This window comes from Paracoccidioides brasiliensis (assembly GCF_000150735.1).
Source record: "Paracoccidioides brasiliensis Pb18 unplaced genomic scaffold supercont2.6, whole genome shotgun sequence".
In the NCBI taxonomy this organism is placed as follows: Eukaryota; Fungi; Ascomycota; class Eurotiomycetes; order Onygenales; family Ajellomycetaceae; genus Paracoccidioides; species Paracoccidioides brasiliensis.
This window is the reverse complement of record NW_011371363.1, coordinates 1,378,216-1,395,225: the sequence shown is the minus strand read 5'-3', so window position 1 is coordinate 1,395,225 and position 17,010 is coordinate 1,378,216. Positions and strand designations below refer to the sequence as shown.

General features: G+C 46.3%; 7 protein-coding genes and 2 non-coding genes across 9 annotated transcripts in view; 3 read left to right on the top strand and 6 right to left on the bottom strand.

Annotated features, from left to right (window-relative positions):
- PADG_11935 (uncharacterized protein) overlaps window positions 1-1,270 on the top strand; it is a gene marked incomplete at both ends in the record, with an annotated part of 2,358 nt that extends 1,088 nt beyond the window's left edge. Inside the window, 3 exons of the mRNA XM_010762851.1 lie at window positions 17-95; window positions 161-597; window positions 679-1,270. Coding sequence (XP_010761153.1) covers window positions 17-95; window positions 161-597; window positions 679-1,270 — 1,108 coding nt within the window. The remainder of the gene's footprint in view (window positions 1-16; window positions 96-160; window positions 598-678) is intronic.
- Window positions 1,271-3,086: 1,816 nt separating this feature from the next.
- On the bottom strand, window positions 3,087-3,158 carry PADG_11934. Its single transcript has one exon. It is a non-coding gene; the product is annotated as a tRNA-Gln (tRNA).
- A 470-nt stretch (window positions 3,159-3,628) lies between these two features.
- On the bottom strand, window positions 3,629-3,700 carry PADG_11933. Its single transcript has one exon. It is a non-coding gene; the product is annotated as a tRNA-Gln (tRNA).
- Window positions 3,701-4,131: 431 nt separating this feature from the next.
- Window positions 4,132-6,737, bottom strand: PADG_05512 (uncharacterized protein; the record flags this gene model as incomplete). Its single annotated transcript, XM_010762734.1, has 3 exons — window positions 4,132-6,399; window positions 6,458-6,618; window positions 6,698-6,737. 3 exons carry the CDS (start codon window positions 6,735-6,737, stop codon window positions 4,132-4,134), a joined length of 2,469 nt encoding a protein of 822 aa, XP_010761036.1.
- Window positions 6,738-7,232: 495 nt separating this feature from the next.
- PADG_05511 (uncharacterized protein) lies at window positions 7,233-7,937 on the top strand (the record flags this gene model as incomplete). The annotated part of the gene is made up of 1 exon (XM_010762733.1): window positions 7,233-7,937. One exon carries the CDS (start codon window positions 7,233-7,235, stop codon window positions 7,935-7,937), a length of 705 nt encoding a protein of 234 aa, XP_010761035.1.
- Window positions 7,938-8,168: 231 nt separating this feature from the next.
- PADG_05510 (kinetochore-associated Ndc80 complex subunit NUF2) lies at window positions 8,169-9,832 on the bottom strand (the record flags this gene model as incomplete). The annotated part of the gene is made up of 4 exons (XM_010762469.1): window positions 8,169-8,282; window positions 8,365-9,279; window positions 9,368-9,628; window positions 9,728-9,832. 4 exons carry the CDS (start codon window positions 9,830-9,832, stop codon window positions 8,169-8,171), a joined length of 1,395 nt encoding a protein of 464 aa, XP_010760771.1.
- A 666-nt stretch (window positions 9,833-10,498) lies between these two features.
- On the top strand, window positions 10,499-11,690 carry PADG_05509 (translation initiation factor eIF2B subunit alpha; the record flags this gene model as incomplete). Its single annotated transcript, XM_010762468.1, has 2 exons — window positions 10,499-10,530; window positions 10,601-11,690. 2 exons carry the CDS (start codon window positions 10,499-10,501, stop codon window positions 11,688-11,690), a joined length of 1,122 nt encoding a protein of 373 aa, XP_010760770.1.
- A 1,250-nt stretch (window positions 11,691-12,940) lies between these two features.
- Window positions 12,941-13,351, bottom strand: PADG_05508 (uncharacterized protein; the record flags this gene model as incomplete). Its single annotated transcript, XM_010762732.1, has 1 exon — window positions 12,941-13,351. The coding sequence occupies one exon, from the start codon at window positions 13,349-13,351 to the stop codon at window positions 12,941-12,943; it is 411 nt and encodes a 136-aa protein (XP_010761034.1).
- Window positions 13,352-14,620: 1,269 nt separating this feature from the next.
- On the bottom strand, window positions 14,621-15,616 carry PADG_05507 (uncharacterized protein; the record flags this gene model as incomplete). Its single annotated transcript, XM_010762731.1, has 1 exon — window positions 14,621-15,616. The coding sequence occupies one exon, from the start codon at window positions 15,614-15,616 to the stop codon at window positions 14,621-14,623; it is 996 nt and encodes a 331-aa protein (XP_010761033.1).
- Between the last annotated feature and the right edge of the window lie 1,394 nt (window positions 15,617-17,010).

Sequence of the window (17,010 nt, the reverse complement as noted above, 5' to 3'; positions counted from 1 at the left end):
AAACGAAACGATATAGGAATAATACCGCCCTTTACAAACACTGCCACCTGGGCATGTCTGTGTCAAAAATACATCCTGGACAAGGGTCACGAGGAGTTTGTCGACACATTAGAAACACTGAGGATTGAACAATTTGTAATGGCAGATCCCATATTTTTAGAAATTTCAAACAGAATGTGAACTTGTATCAATCGATGAGCTCATCTCGCGCCGCAAGCTGATATTTGAAACCCATCGTATCGAACCCCCTCCTCCAGTGGAGGAAGCCGACGGTGGCCTGGAGCAAGATGACGAAATCTATGAAGAAAATCACTCTCAAGAAAACTATGGCTCCGTCGTCAGTTCAAATGAAGCAGGTGACGATCGAGCCATGAGTGGAGGGTATTCCAGTGAATACTCACACACGCCATTGTGCAGTCCAAAGGCGGGGTATAGAGACGATATGTCCTCCACTGGGTCATACCAAGCCGATGATAGAGGCTCATTCAGGGAAAGTGCATCTCCAGATGCACCGGAGGATCCAGTCTCCCCTGATCTGAGAACAAATTACGAGTATCACGAGTTTCAGGATCGCCAAGACTCAAAACAACACTATTCGTAAGTTTTGTTTTATTTCTGCCAGCCATATCGACGAATTATTTCCTTGTGTAGCCTTTTTATTTTAACCAAACCAAGCAGCAAACCTGGCAAAAACTCCACAAGTGACAAACGGCGGAATCAACGAATCCAGCGAGACCGCAGACAGCAGATGGATTCTTCAACCCGCAAATCTGGTCAGCTCGATGGCAGACGCAATGCGCCATTTGACTGTCGAGGAGGACGTTCTGGTTATTTCAACCCCCAAGATCGACGAAAGCAAAAGCAGCAGCAGTTCAAGGGAAGTGCTAAAACAAAAGCCAAAAAAGTGCCGAATAATCGTGGGCGGCCACCGTACAATGCCATTTCAGAGGGCCATCTTCATGAGAACCATGATAATAGATGTGGTCTGGATGGCAATACCGGTCGCAGTCATAATGAAGACTCAAGTCAACCCAAACGTTCCCATGGCTATGCTGACATTCAACAAAGCGATCACCATCATCCCCATGACCAGGTTGATTTCGAGCATAACAGTCGAAAAAGGAGCAGGCAAGATGAGTCTCTCAGCGCACCTGAAGAACCCATGCGCCAAGAAGATGACATTACTCCAAGGATAAGGCGACGTCAACCCCATGTCGCAGAGGCCTACAGGTATGACTTGCATCAACCTAACATCCTTGCTATTTACTAACAATTTCTAGTCGACGATGGTGAAAACCTCTCTAATATATAGCAACTACCCGGCATCGCAATGCCTTTTCTCACTTGATATCCCATACCCGTTCTATAATCAACCATTGCACTCTCCTTTTTCCTTTATATCAGGGCCAATGGCCATTTTGATTTATATTTAGTATATTTAACGAAACTTGGTTGTTTGCATTGGGGGCATTTTGGCTTGCATCCAAATTTCCCCTTTTGGATTTTAGTTCTACATCCCTTTACTGTATTTTGGATATGACCCGGGAGAGAACAAAAACTTCGTTCCCCCGAATGTACCTGCTTCAATTTTTGTAGCCACAGGCGGGCCGTTCACCTCCCCTCATTATATCACCGCTTATTTTTACTCTTGTGTTATTTTTTTTTGGTTCATTGACGTCAAACTTCTTTCCACATGGGATCCAAGTTTGGTATGATTATCTATGTTATTATTAAAATCCTCACGTGGGCCGATGTCAACCACAGGAACTTTCCATACCCTCCCTACACAGCCGCTGCCTTCTGGTCTTGGACAAGGTTTTTCTTTTCTTTTCTTTTCCCATTTTTGGCCTTTTGGACAGGATTCATAAGTAAACACAGTGCATCGCCAGGCGACCACTTTTGTGTAACAAAAATTCTTTGCTGAAATATCTTCTGTGGACATATCTCATTCCACCTTTTGCAGGGCATGCAGACAGGTGAAAAGACAGACAAAGCATCCCTGCTTCCAAATCTGTCTTCTGCCTCGCTTTGCCAGGCAGAGTAAAGTCCGCAAGCGTTGCTTGTGTTTTATGTGCGTGTGGAGGCCTGATGTAGCGATTTGCGGATGTTGAGAAGATCCAAGGAATCTCAAGTTCGGTTGGGTTTTCTCAACAGTAGTGCTGATTTGTTCCAATCCATATGTTTTTACATACATTCTTCCTTCCAACCACGCGTCCATCCAATCCTTTTAAAGATGACGACAGACGGACGCAGGAATTTGTGTTAACAGATACGCCTTCTATCCCGTGGATGTGCCATGTCATACCACATCATGGAAAACATGGAACACATCCACCCCAGTTAGTCGATGGACTACCTCTTCCCTGGCCCTGGCCGAGGCCGTGGTCGTGCACTTTCTCGACCCACGCGCTGGGAGGATACAGCGATATACCCAAGCGCATCAATGGGATGGTAATCCCAGTTCGCTGGCACGGTATATTACTGATAATACCGCAATGTATTGTGCTTATACGTTATTTGTTCTTATGCGCAAAGCTGACACGTAATAGCAAGGCAAGGTGATGGTTCTGTTAAGCTACATCTTCCATCCGCACTACATCCTACTGGATGGGCGGGTTAAAGATTAATGCAGACAGAAGGTCATCTCCCCATGGTCACTTATTGGGATAACCTGAATTGTTTCTCAAAGGTATAAGTTAAGCTGGGTTATCGCTAGGCTGACAAAGTCGACTGGTGCCAAAAATAAAAATTAAAGACCCGCCACTTAAAATGGGGTTAGCTAGCTTCTGCCAGTGTGGAATCGGCATTGGGCTGACTCCATACGGCCATGGGAGCTCCAGTGATTCCTTTTTTTTTCTGTCCTCAGACTTTGCTGTCTTTAAGTTGGTATATATCAGTAACGAACTGAAGATGTAAGTTATGGTGGACAGACAGCAGAGGATCATGTTCATCCAGAAGAACAAGGAAAGAAGAGATGGTTGTTGTGCATGCACAACACGCTGCTGGTGTTCGTTAAAACACAAAAGCTGGCAAAAATAAAGAAAAATAAAAAAGACTAACCGCCTCAGATCTGCTTTCAATTTGGAAGGTCGTACTGGGAATCGAACCCAGGTCTCCAGAATCAGAATCTGGCGTGCTAACCGCTACACTATACAACCATGATTTCTTTGATGGCGAATACCAGAATAACTCTAACTGAAATTGAGTTTCCATCCTTACCCGTCCTTGTCCCCCGGTTAGGAAACTTTTTATCAAAAATGGCTGTGTCTGGAATGATTAAAGTCTATCTATGTTGAACGTTTCCATCCTCTTTAAAGGGGCGTGGAAAAGTTCCCTGCACATGATAAGAAACATATCATGAACAAAAGCATAAGTAAATTCATCACAGTGCTTAATGGAGACAGACATTGAGGCCTGCTGAAAGAATTTGTTCACCAGTGTCCAATCAACTAAAATAATCAGCATTGGTAGCAAGCATTGAGATCTGAGATTTTAAAATGCCACTATTATAAAGTTGTTTTCAGTATGGTAACCAAATTTTTGCAACTTTAAATTTCCATTGTTTTATTTCCCCCATACCATTGAGGGGCGAGCTGGAAAAAGTTTGTTGGAAAAACTACAAAGCAAGAGGTCGTACTGGGAATCGAACCCAGGTCTCCAGAATCAGAATCTGGCGTGCTAACCGCTACACTATACAACCTTGGCTTGCTGATAATTATAGCAAACCATTATTTTTCGGATGGTATTATAAAAAAAATACCCCTTAATTCCACACAGTACTTACCCGCTCATCATATAGTGTGCACAATATATCAATAATTGTTGATTTCTTGCTTCTTATCTTTTCCATATTGAATTTCAAGCGTAGCAATTAAATTCTAAGTTTGTTAATCGTCGGTATGCAGGTAACTAGCGTCGTTGCATCCATATTTCTAAATATGTGTTTTTATGTGCCAGCCCTGCGAGCTTGCCATTATTCTATATTCCAACACCGGCATAGAAAACAGGTAAATTCGTTTGCAGTTATCAAACGGCAGACCCCAGTCGCATCTGAATATCATGAAAGAAAATTTTATTTACTTCAAAATAAAATATCCACGCATGATAAAAGTTAAAAAAAAAAACATCAGGTCATCGTACCAGATGCGTCCTTTCATCATCTGGCTCTGTTCGATCGCCTTCCTCTTCATACTCATCCCCCGACTTATCCTTATCCTCCCCGCTCTCTTCCTCTTCGGATTCTTCCTCTTCGCTCTCATACTCCGTGCTTCCCTCCTCCGTACTTCCCTCCTCTTCCTCCTCTTCCTCATCCTCCTCCTCTTCTTCTCCAGGCTCTTCACTCTCCTCACTACTCTCCGCCAGCCAATCATCAAGCGTCTTCTTCCCACTCCCCACCAACCCCCCATTCAGTCCACCTTTTCCCGCCTCAACACCATATTCCTTCAGCGCATGATCCAACCTCTCCCCAGCCGTAAGATTCCACTTCTCGATCCCCACAGCCTTGCCAACGTCATCTTCGCGGAGTTTAGGATCGGGTTCCTGACCAGCCTTTACCCAGTCAGGAAGCGGCTCATAACCCCGAAGACCGTGAATGCCAACCTCAGGTCCTAAGACCAGCGTCGATGTGCCCAGGAGCAGATCCTTGCACGTTTCGGATGGGGATGGTGTGAAGGGGACTGGTTTGGGGGCGAGGAGGAGGAGGCTGGCGAGCTGTGTCGAGCTTGGGACGGCGAGGAGGGATTTATAGAGGCGGGTGCGATCACGGAGGTCGTAAGAGGTGTCGTAGCGGGCTAGGAGGAGGATGTATTGCCACAACAATGCGATGGGATCTTCCTCCTCCTCTTCCTTGCTTGGGGGGTGTGGGGTGTCGTAATTATAACCGTGGTTTTGGTCATCGGTATCATTGGTCGTACGTTCGGTGTTTTGGGTTTTATGGAGAAGGTGGTGAAGATAGACCTTCGCGCCTAGGAGGACGATTTGTTGCTTTGCAGCCTCGGATTCGTCCGCAAAGCCCTTTGCCAAAATTCGTAGGACATCTGGGGCAATGTTGTTGCCCACATCGACTCCTGCAAACTCGCCCACCAGCCATATTATACTGGCCCTTGCATCGGGGCTGGTTGTCGTGTCTAGGTGCTTAGCTAACATAACAACTGTCTTCTTGTGCGATGCTGGATCCTGTTGGATAAGATGCCTAATGACAGTTAGAGCTTCTGAGACAAGGTTATCATCTGCGCTAGATATTTGACTCAGGAGAATGCGAAGACATCGTGCGGCAGTGGAAGCGTCACTCTGTGAACATCTACCAATTGCCCGTACGCTTTCACGAACGAGGTCAGGCTGCGATTCATTTGATGAAAAGTGCTCTAGTTCACTAAGAATGATGCCTTTAAGATGCATCCCGCAGTGGGGGAAGAGGATAGTCAGGATTTCTAATTTTAACCTCCATATTTGCGGAACATCGGACGACCGTATTAGGAAATGAGAAGTGTATTTCACGAAGGGTTTCGGATCAACGAGCACCACACAGATGATATTATAGAGCGCAACATGTTGAATATCCTGCGGGCTGCGTAGTAGGGCGACCAGTGGTCCAACTCCGGCTTCTAGATGCGCAGGCGTTCCAACATAGAGAAAGAGGCAGACGACGCTCACTATTACAGCGGCATTCCGGCTCTGTAGTAAAGCCTTACACGTTTTGAGAAGGAGATCGAGATCCGGGTCGATTATCAGGACCTCTTCGCCATACTCCTGAGCTTCTCTACTGCCTTCCTCCTCATCATCATCATCATAAAATTCCTTTGAAGTGGTAATCCGTATTCTTTCTGTTCTCCTAGGAAAGCATTTCCTGGCATATATCACCATTAATCGTAGGGTTGCAAGTTGACCCCATTCATCCATATCCACTAGCTTCCTAACCAGGCTCCGATAATGTTTATGGATTAGGTCGATCCGATCGGGACACACTTCAAGAAACGTCGACACCGCAGGCCCCGCGACAAAATACTGGCTGTCCCCTAGGAGCGTAGAAAGGCATTCCAAAAGCTGAGGTAACGTAGACGGGTCTAAACTGTAGCATTTCGGGATGGCTAGGGCGGCAGCTTTGCGAACATGGGGACTCATATCTCCACACCCGCGTTTAATGGCCAACGAGACAATTTGGCTAATCACGGGAACCCTGATTCCGGACATTGTCCGCAAAGCCATGGCGCGCACTTGGGGGTTCTGATCGGTCAGGGACTTTTGAATGGCGTTGATCGAAAGGAGCGCAAGGTCAGGTTCGGCCTCGGCATGGTGAAGCAGGTATATATAGACCAGTTTCTTAACCTCGATGTTTGGATTTGCAACGTTCTTCACAACCGATGAGAAGAAAGGGAGACACGATTCGGCCCTGTACATTAACTGAAACCCCCGGGACGTCAGTGTTTTTCTTCGTCATTCTAGAGCTCATAAAACCTACTGATATGACTTTTCGAAGGCCGTCTAATATGTCCCTATCACTCCTGCTGTCGAGGAGCTTCTTGATCTGCGAGAACGTAGCGGGACGGTGCGAGGAGGTCGACCTGAACGCGCCCCTGGCATTGGTGGCGCTTTGAGCTGCTTCGATAGTGAGTTCCCGAGCTAAAGACACTGGGTAAGATTTACGGATGCATTATATGTGATCAAGGGGACTCGATACTAAGAAATCGAGAATATATACCTGTTTCTAGCATCGAGGAGATGCGCGAGATAGACTCCATCTCTTAACCACCTCCAGTAGCTGCCCGCACCCACAACTAAAATCATGGAACGGGAGTCGGTGGAGGGTGGAGGAGGTGGGGGGTAAGAGCGTAGGTATCTGTGGTGAGGAATAGCCCGATATGATGCTTGTTGTCTGAAGGTTGCCGAGGGTTGGATCTGGCTCAGGGATCTGAGAAGGAAGCTTTTGGTGGCGCGCTGCCTGCCCTCCGCGCTAAAGCGAACCAACCAACCACCAAAACCTGATGGAATCAACAGGCAGCGCGGCAACCTAATAATTATTACCATTACTATATTTCAAGACATTAAGCTATGATGTATCGATACGCCGCTTTACTGCACTCTCTTCACCAAAATATACGGGGATAGATTAAATGCTACTGCCATGAAGTGCATAATATCTCTCAGATAATCAACTAGTTACCTTGCGAAGAGGAACAAGTCATCCTCTAGGCTTGTTTCTATATAGTGTTATATAAGCTACATCCCTCCTCGATATGGTCTTTAATCCCAACCCGACCATCCAATCCTTCGAAACCGCAGTGGAATTTGTGGAATATCTGCTTTACAAAGACGCCTCTGCAACTACGCTAATTGTATGCTCCACCAGAGATGTCTTCATACATCAGCTATGCGCTTCAACTGCAGCCCCCACATCCGGAACGCAACAACATCCAGATGCGTTCTCTCAGGGTGACCATGAAGGCAACAGGAGTCATTTTCTCTCTAGCCCTGGACTCTATAAAACCATCGGGGCAATAGCCGCGTCTCAAAGGATCACACTGGAGTTTTGCCCCAGTCTTGAGCATTTCCGTGCCTATCTGTCTACTTTCTCCTCTCGCCGGCCAGGATCTTCTTCCAAGCACGCAGATGCGCTCCGCAACCAGAGCATGCCCGCGTTGGCTGTGCTTGGCCTTGTTGCTCTTCACTACGATACAAGGGAGTTTTCTGCCCAGGGAATTGCACAATCCCTTGCGCTCACTGTGGAGATTGCCGCTCGGGAGAATGTGAACCTGACCCTATGCGAGAGCACGGTTGTCGGTCAGGAAGATTCCAGCGGCAGCAGGTTGTGGAATGTCGATGTCCCGTTGCTAAGCGGGCAGACCAGGGCGACGGGGACGGGGACGGGGGGGGAGAGTGCCCACGCAGGTCGCACCGTGAAGGTGAAACAGGTTGCGAAAAGATGGTTTGACTTTGTGTGATTGAAGGAAAAATTGTGAAGAAAAGGAGAGACTATATTTGAATTTTATGACGCCCGCCTCGAGAGTTCCTCCATATCTATGCCAGAAAAACACCCAGTCCAGAACCACCGAAAAAGAAAAAAAAAAAAAAAGCATCAAATTAACCATAAGGGTATCCTAAAACGACAAACCCCAATCGACCAACTCCTCAAAGCCGAATACCATTTCGCGGTGACCCGACAAGCCCAATGATTAGAGACATTTTTCCATCTCTGTGATGTAGAGCTTGATATGAGACTCGAGCTTTAGATACTCGTCGTATGCACTGTGGATTTCGTTTTCGATATTCTCCTTCAGATCAACCATCTGCAGCAGCCAAGTTAGTCGAGGCCATTCACACAACAAGCACAAACAGTCCTCTGATCGGTTCTCTGGCACGGTACGTCACCTTTTTTTCTGTCTGTTCGATCCGAATCCTCCGCCGTTCCATGTCCCGCTGTTTCTCCACGCGTTCCTCGCGAAGCTGGTTTTGTATCTCCCTCAGTTCTTCCATCCGCGCTTGTGCTAACTCCTGCTTCTCCCGGCTGCTCTTCCGTAGCGCTTCTGTCCTCTCATGCCAACGAGCCAGTTGCCGTTGTAGAAGCTTCTCAGTCTGAGCCACTTCCCTGACAGTATTTCCCCGCTCAGTGAGCGCATCCCTGTTTTTAATCGCTCGAGCATCTTCCTCTTCCTCCTTTTGTAACTCTTGAGCGATATCTTCTAAAACTTTAACACAACTTTGAACATCATTCGCAACAACATTAAAAGTGTCCATTGATGTTTGCAGGGCACGCATCCTTCTTTCCATACTATCAATCTGGGATTTATCCCTCATTAGATTGTCCGACAATTCTGTTAGCGAAGACTGGAGCGACGCTGGGCTCTGTAATACATATGGCCGTAGTTTCTCACTCTCCTGTCGGGTTTTTAAGATCTTCTCTGTCATCTCTTCGAGATAAGTTTGCTTCCGGGCCTTCTCCAGCTTAACTCGCTCAAGGGACTCGGCGATTCGTTCCTGACTTCGCCTCAATTCCAACAGTCTAACTTTTAACTCGTCGTTCCTTTTAATCTTCTCGTTCGCGGGTCCTTCCATAGCCTTTTGCTGCCTCCTCATCTCCTCTAGCCGCTGTTGCATTTTCTGGTTCTCTGCATATAATGCCTCAATACGCGCCTTGATTGTTTCAGATTTACTAAAATGTTTGTCAATCACGGTGGTTTGCGTCTCGCGAAACCGGACAAAGTTAATGAGGTAGGAGAAAATTTTAACAAGCCGGTCGTGTGTAGGTTTAGTAAGATCTGTAAATGCGAAGTCATTGACACCGCACTACAGACGTGTTAGATGCTATGCTTATCTTTGCATAATGCAGGGGGTTCGAAGGTGGCAAGATAAGGGGGGAAACAATGTTTCATACCTCAACCATCAGCTTGCGCAGAGACATAAAGAACCCCATCAAGTTGCGGGTGTCTGGCGGAATAAGATCGACATGATCAGGGCATATATCCTCCGCCGCTGCGCGCATGGCAGGCTCAACAGTCTCACGGGTAGCGTTCATCAGGAGCTCCGCGAACGATTCGAAGACCAATTGAATTTGCTGTGGATTCGGCTTGGCTAGGTCGCCGACGGAGAATGGGACGCCAATGTCGTTGATACATCCAGCGATTTCCCTGTCAGGCTTCGAGAATGAGTGTTAGTGATGATTGAGAGGTAGGTAATGTATACTTTAACGCAGTTATAACGGTGCCTGTTCCTGTGTAATCTCTCTCAAACTCACCAGCCGCATCAGCGCATCGCTGTCATCTTCCTTTTTCTTGCCCCGACTCTGTTGTTGATGGTTGCCATGGCCAAACTGCTGGCTCATTCGCGAGTTGTATGCCATAATGACGGTATAGAAGGAAAACGCATCAGCGATGTTTTCTAGAGTAAATATCAAAAAAATTATGTATTGATTTTTTCCGTTCCTAATATCGAGAATCGTTGTTGTTACCAGCAGCAGGCCGGACGGTTGGAATATGTTTTTGTTTACTTGAGGGAAACGATCGAACGGATGACAGCATGGGCACCAAAAGGGTTTAGCGTTGTGCGGTCAGAGGAGCAAAAATTGCAAACAGTGCAAACTATATGAACACTGCAAAACAGCCCTAATTCTCTTTACTTTTGGCCGTTGGGCTTGAACATCAAGCCATCCTCACGTTTTCCACCAGCCCGCAAAAGCTGGTGGATATTCTCAGCTTCAAACTTCATTATTGCCTGGGTCGTTGTGCAGGTATCTTAGCTCAATTGCACGGTGCATCCTGGGGTTCGAGATTTTACAGAGCTGGTTGAACATATGATATCTTTTCAGCCCAACCCATTTTTTTGAGATCGATTTAATCGCTGACTCACCCCAACTCCCCGCTCACAGGCCCCAACCCGCTTTTACATTTTGACAAAGAACTATATTTGTCAATTTTTCCTACGTGTGAGCGTTTCTTGAGCCATTTGGCGCAATCAATACCTTGGCCGGGGACGGACATCTTCGCCTTCAGCCGGCACCAAAGCAAATATGGCTTCTGAAACTACTTCTAAACCTTTCGAGTACGTACTGCCCTGGGTAGGAATTGTAGCTACTATATTGAGAGCATGGGCATTGAAATTCAGATTACAGCATCGTCGCCACATACAATGATCTCCTCCGTTCCGATCCAGATCTCACAATGCCAATCGCCGCCATCGAAGCATTGGTTCTTCTCTTGACTCACTCTCCCTCCTCCACAATATCGGAAACCCTGGATCTATTAGAAACGCATACGGGATACCTAAAACGCTCAATACCAAACCCGATTGGTCTTTCTGCCGGCACCGATCTTTTCCAACGGTACCTCATAACAACCCTACAGAGACCGGGCCAACTAGGCCCCGCAGGGGATTTCAACGCAATCAGAGCACATCTGCTTGCGAATGGCCGGTTATTCATCAAACGCGCAAAAGAGAGCAGGGATAGGATAGCTGCGTTTGGCAGTGGGTTTGTGCGGGATGGAAGCACGGTGTTGACCAACGGTGGATCCAGGGTGGTCAGTGCTTTGTTGCGGAAGGCTGCGGAGGAACAGGGCGAAACAGGAACTCCTGCGGCTAGATTCCGGGTTATTTATGTGGTGTCAGTCGCACACAGCCATAATGGCAATTCATCCAGATCCGATCTGGAAGGGATGGATACTGTCACCGCGCTTAGGTCCAAGGGGATCCCGGTAGCTACGATCCCGGAGTCGGCGGTGGCATACTCACTAGGTATGGTGGATATGGTGATTGTGGGTGCGGAAGGTGTCCTTGAGAACGGCGGCATCATATCGCGCCTAGGGACGTATCAGATGGGCCTTCTAGCAAAAGCTGAGGGAAAGCCATTCTATGTCGTCGCGGAGAGCCACAAGTTTGTCAGATTGTACCCACTGGGCCAATATGACCTGCCAATCAATCAGAAGGTGATTGATTTCCAGACGGATCAAACGAGTGAGCCTTCCGGCCAAACTTCTGGCGTTCAAACCGATGAACACAGCTTCCAGTCCACTACGAAGGAAAAGACCAATCATCTCAACGCCCTACTCAACGGGAAAACGTTTGCACCGTGCGAGAACAGAAGGCCGGTAAAACGTGATGCTGTTGATTTCACTCCCCCACATCTTATCTCGGCTCTGATTACGGAAAGCGGCGTGCTAACTCCCAGCGCTGTTAGTGAGGAATTGATTAAGATATGGTTCTGAATTTATCTGGATCTGGATTTTTTTTTTCTTTTTCTATTTTCTCTGTCCAATTCCCTGCTTTAAAGCAAATGATATATGCATAATAATATATCGGGAATTTAAAAAAAAAAAGAAAAGGAAAGAAAAGAAAAGTGTTATACTCCTGTTTACAGATTTTGACACGATGTCGTGTTTCCCTTTAATGAGGAAGGATGTTTTTTTTATGGACTGCCTCGGAATGGTTAAACCTTTTGGAATCATTCCCAAGCCAACCCTTCTACGAATCAGAGCTTCGAGGTGAAAGCGCCGGCATCCATTGTTCACCTAGCATCTCCCATTTCGATGATTTGACCTTACAAAAGTCGTATACCTACGTTTTACCAGCCCAGAGCGTGAACTCTGGATATGCTATTCTCCTGCCCGGCCACTGTATGATTGCATCCTCAGAGCTACAAGCAAATGTTTCACATTCTATCACGCTGACAAAAGTGCTACTTGCAGCTGCAATGAATTGTTTTCTCATATCTAAAGATCGACACCCAAATGCAAAAAAGGAATTAAGAGAAAGAAGACAGAGAGATCTTCCAACATACCCGCCCGTGACATGAGATAATACCAAAATTATCTCCAGAAGGATAAAACTACCACACAGAAAGCTGAGGTAAAAAACAATTAAACTCTCCCCTAAGCTTCCAACGCCGCTCATAGCCATTTTTGATATGAGCGTCTCGTTCTTTACACAAATGGAGTATGACGTCATCCTCTCCTGTTGCCCCACATGCAATCGTCTATAATATATCTCCCGGGAAAGAATTCACGGGTATACTTGTCGTCTGAGGGAGGTAAAGGTTCCGTTTTTATTTTGCTAGCATCTCGTCGACGAGAAAATGCATGCTAAGGGTTTTAGCTGCAAGGAGTGGTGGGTATGTAAGGGAGGATAGCGTCTGGAGTGAATTGGTGCCAAGGGATTTGTTTCCTATGGTTATTGAATCGTAGCTGCGGCAAAAGAGGGAATTATGGAATATTCGTCTCAATTGGTGTAGAATGAGCGAGGCGCTCTGCAACGGGTCTCGTTAATGTACCATGCGAACCGTGTATATCCAAGAGTGAAAGTAGTTTTAAACTGTGTGGGTAAGCATCCGTGCCCGGTAAAATCATGGTATGCATTGGAGCATTCAGACAGGAGAAAAATGGGGCTCGTCTGCCTTCCGTACATACATTCAATAAATCCATGCCAAAATTGCTAGTGTTTTTTCATATCTCACTATACCTCACTGTTCCCTTGATGCATCATCCGTGGCGTTGGAGGTTGTAGAGATATCATCGCCGTTATCAATCCCGTTGCCATTTTGAGAAGAAAGCTCAGAGGTGACTGCTCCTCTCATTTCTGGGACATTTTCTTCCTGCAGCTCCTCCTCCTCTTCAAGAATCACGGGCAAAATTTGCACGCCGTATTGATTGTAAATGCGACCTCGCTTGCGTTTACGCCAACGCACGCCCTTTTTGGTTTTCTTGACAGATGCCTTGGCATTATCTGGGCGAACCTGCGTGACTGGGATCCCTTTTACGATGAGGAAAACAATGCAACACCACAAGATGGCAGGGCGGTAGTATTCCAGAAAAGTTTGGGAGGGGATGTCGCTAACTTGAATTTGTTGGAGGAAGAAGCTAAAGAGATCCATTGCTTGGATATGTGAATCTTCGGGCTATAATGTCAGGATAAGTATAATGATATGTAAGTGATCTTATGAGCAGCAGAAGACTCTGGATGTAGATGTGAATGAGAATATAGTGATGATATGGGTTGAATGTAGAATCTAACGAAAAAAAGTCCGTTGCCTTTCTAGGCGGCATTTTGGGTATGGTGATATGTTCTAGCGAGCGCAGGCTTGAGTGTCCTGGTTCCCAGTGCAGAAGAGTAAAAAATTGCGTCAGAAGAAGAAAGTAAACTATTATGAGAGTTGATGACAATAATAGAAAGTTTGTACAGACTGGGACAGTTCGTTTTTAGAAAGGGGAACCAAGATCTAGTTAACCAAAGCTTCATTTCATCCGAATTCAAACGATAGTGGGATAGATATTTCATGTTGTAAACATGAGGATAAATAAAAGAGAAATAGAGAAAGAGTTCTGGGGACTGTAGGAGCTATGCCAAATCCTATCTGATTCCCACTTTCTTTGCGGAGAGCTTTTCTCCACCCCTAGCTTGTGTAGGGAAACTAAACCCCTGAATATTTTGCTCTCACAAATGCAGCGCAAACGTTTTTGGAGATTGTCGACCAGTAGCCAGCTTACCAACGAGAAGCTGAGAGCATGTTTTGACATCAGGTTATGCATATCGAAAACCACCCACGGGTCAGTTGATTGATTCCAGGTTTCCCGATTAAAAGTTCGACGTTAGAAGCGGATTAGTTAAATGGTCCGTGTCAGGAGGTAGTTAACTTTATTTCAGCCTCGTGCGGGAATGACGTCAAATTAGCCTCCTCCAATTTAGCCGCTCATTAAACGTTGGACAGCCTCACAACTTGAACGTGTCGGGGCGGAGAGGATATACCGCAGCCAAAAGTTGTCAACATCCAGGAACAATTTGTATATGTACGCTAAGTTGATATGAGCGGACTCTGTTGCCGCAAGCCTTAGTTTGGTTAATACTGGCTCGTCGTCTTCATTAATAGGTAGCTGATGACGTAGGTATAGGCAAGTGTATCACAGGTGATGCAAGAATGTACAAATTTCGAGTAATGTAGTCTAAAGAGCTGTGATTATCTATCTGCACTTTTTGTATAGCTATTTCAGTTCCTAATATGTTTCTTGTTAATATGTGCAACGAAGTTTCATAATAAATAAATAAATAATAAAATAAAATCAGATATGAACAATAACTACCAACACCATTAAATCTAAAAATAAGTAAAAATAAAAATCTGTGCATACAGGAATATATTTACTCATCATTGGAATTCCCCAAACTCCCCACTACCATCATCATCACTGAACCCCTGAACCACCTTCTTCTCTTCCATGTTCAACATAGATTGTGGCCTCCGTCTTCGATTACCCCGTGCACTGGATGGAAGGGGCGCGATCATCGAGAACCCTGAAGAGGAATCATCCTCTACTCTTGACACCGGCGACGGAGGCGGCGGGATAGAAAACAGCGCCGTCTGTTCCTCCTCAGCAGCCGTAGCAGGATTGGAAACCTGATCTTTAGACGTAGCCAAAGCCTTCTTCCCGCCAATATTAATACTAATTGTCTGCCCAGGTTTCAGACTGTAATCCTTTGGTGGCTGTGCTGGGCTGCCTGACCTAGACCTTTGTGATGCCCCCAGCCCAGCACCGATCCTCCCTTTCACCCCAGCCCCACCTCTCGCGGCCTCTCTACCTGGCTCCGATAAAGTCGTCTGCCCACCCTGTGAAAACCCCAACACCTTCCTCGCCTCCTGCAGTGTGACGCCAAAATCAAACGCATCGCTCCTATCTTCAAATCCAATACCCAATATCGCCTTCCGCCCATCGCCCACAACACATAAAGCGAAGAAGCGCGAAGAATCAATCGCATGCTCGACAGCGGCTGGATCCGTGTATGGTGCCGCTGCGAATAGGTTGCCGGTATTTGGGTCTTCGAGTAGGATATCCGTCTTTACTTTTACTTGCATACCTGCTGCTGTCGCTCCCGGCTGGGATTGGGATTGGGATTGGGATTGGCATTGCGCAGCTGGCGGAGGGGGTATTGCGGTTTCAAGGACGCGTAGTCGGGCTGTGAAAATTTGGCGGGTTTTGTTGTTGTTTTTCGGGTCTGGAACGGTCCAGTCGGCAGCTGTGTAGCCCTTCATTGAGGTTAAGGGTGGTATCGCGTAGACGTGTACTGGGTTACAGACGAAAAGGACTCGTTGAATAGCGTCGATGGGCAGCGTTTGTCCCGATGCGGGATCGATTGGGCCCGACATGCTGTTTGGTGTTGTAGGAGGTTTTGTTGATGAGTATTTTAACTGTAATTGCTCTGGGAGTTGAGGGGTGAAATATCGCAGTTGGAGAATAGAATTGCACGAGTTAATAACTTAAAATCTGCTGTTGTGCCATGATATTATGTTCTAGCAATGCTCGTACTTCTGGAGTCCGCCATGTTTGATGATGCGGCGATCGATATGGCGGGGTAACAATCATACGGAACTTTACGCTCTTTTTAGGGTTTTCAAATACATCTCAATACTTAATCTTACGCTAAACGCGCAATGATCCACGGATACGACCAGCCAATCAGGTGACATCAAACCCCTATGTTTGATGAATTTTACTCCATATGTATAGTCCACACCCTCAAATTCTTTGTTAAATCGTTTAGCAGTTTTGAATAGGACTGGATGGAACACCACACCAGAGTGGTGGTTATCCTCGAACTAGTTGGTGTATTTTCTGTTGTTTTCCCGTGTTCTTGCGCCTCCGTGAAACGCACGTCGCTTTTTTGTTTCCCGTTGTAGCATCTCCTGTCAGCAAACCTTGTCTGTCGCAGGTACGGTCCTGGCTGGGATATAAACAATCCTCGAAGTGGCCCCTGTGTAGGGACAAATTTTAACTACAGCGCATATATATACCGAATCATGTGGTATGACATCAGAACGCCTCAGCCACGCTGCGTCGCTGCGCCGATGCGCGAATATTCAAGACATCATCCAGAGGCTGTCCAAAGCGTCCTACTTTGTACAGTACTCTGCAATTACATGTTCTCATTCCCTTACTCTGCTTCGTTCAGCAGCGGCAGTTTTTGCAATATAACATGAAACTCTTGTGACATTCACCTGTGATCTGACGGATGTCAATCCCCCAAAAGCCAACAGGCATTCTACTGGTACATGTTTCTACACATGTTCCTCCAACAGTTCGTATCCAGCTTCTTCTGATAACTGTCCAACGCGCCAAGCATCGGCAAAGTTTGATAAATGGGATACGTAATACGCTTGTTGTTACCAAGAGGGCTAACTATAGGAGGTGAGATATAAACGATCAAGCCAAAGCTCTGCTAGTTTTATTAGCGGCTGAAACGCGAACGCCGTTATTCCATTCAACAGAGGCCGTTGGTCTGATCAGCCTAGAGTATAATGGATAAGTTGAATGTCTTGCATCGTCAGCTTTGCAATCGAGTTCCTGTTTAAAAAGAGTATGGATAGATGGAATATAAGGCGTGCGTTTACCGTATGTTTTGGACTACGGAGAGATGACTCTTAACAACCGATTGTCGAAAGGGACGATTCGGCTAGCTCGGGGCAATGACTGAGATATAATGAGCTGCAATCTGTCATCAAGGAACTCAAGTGAGAATATGTCAAAGATGTTCGACATTCAG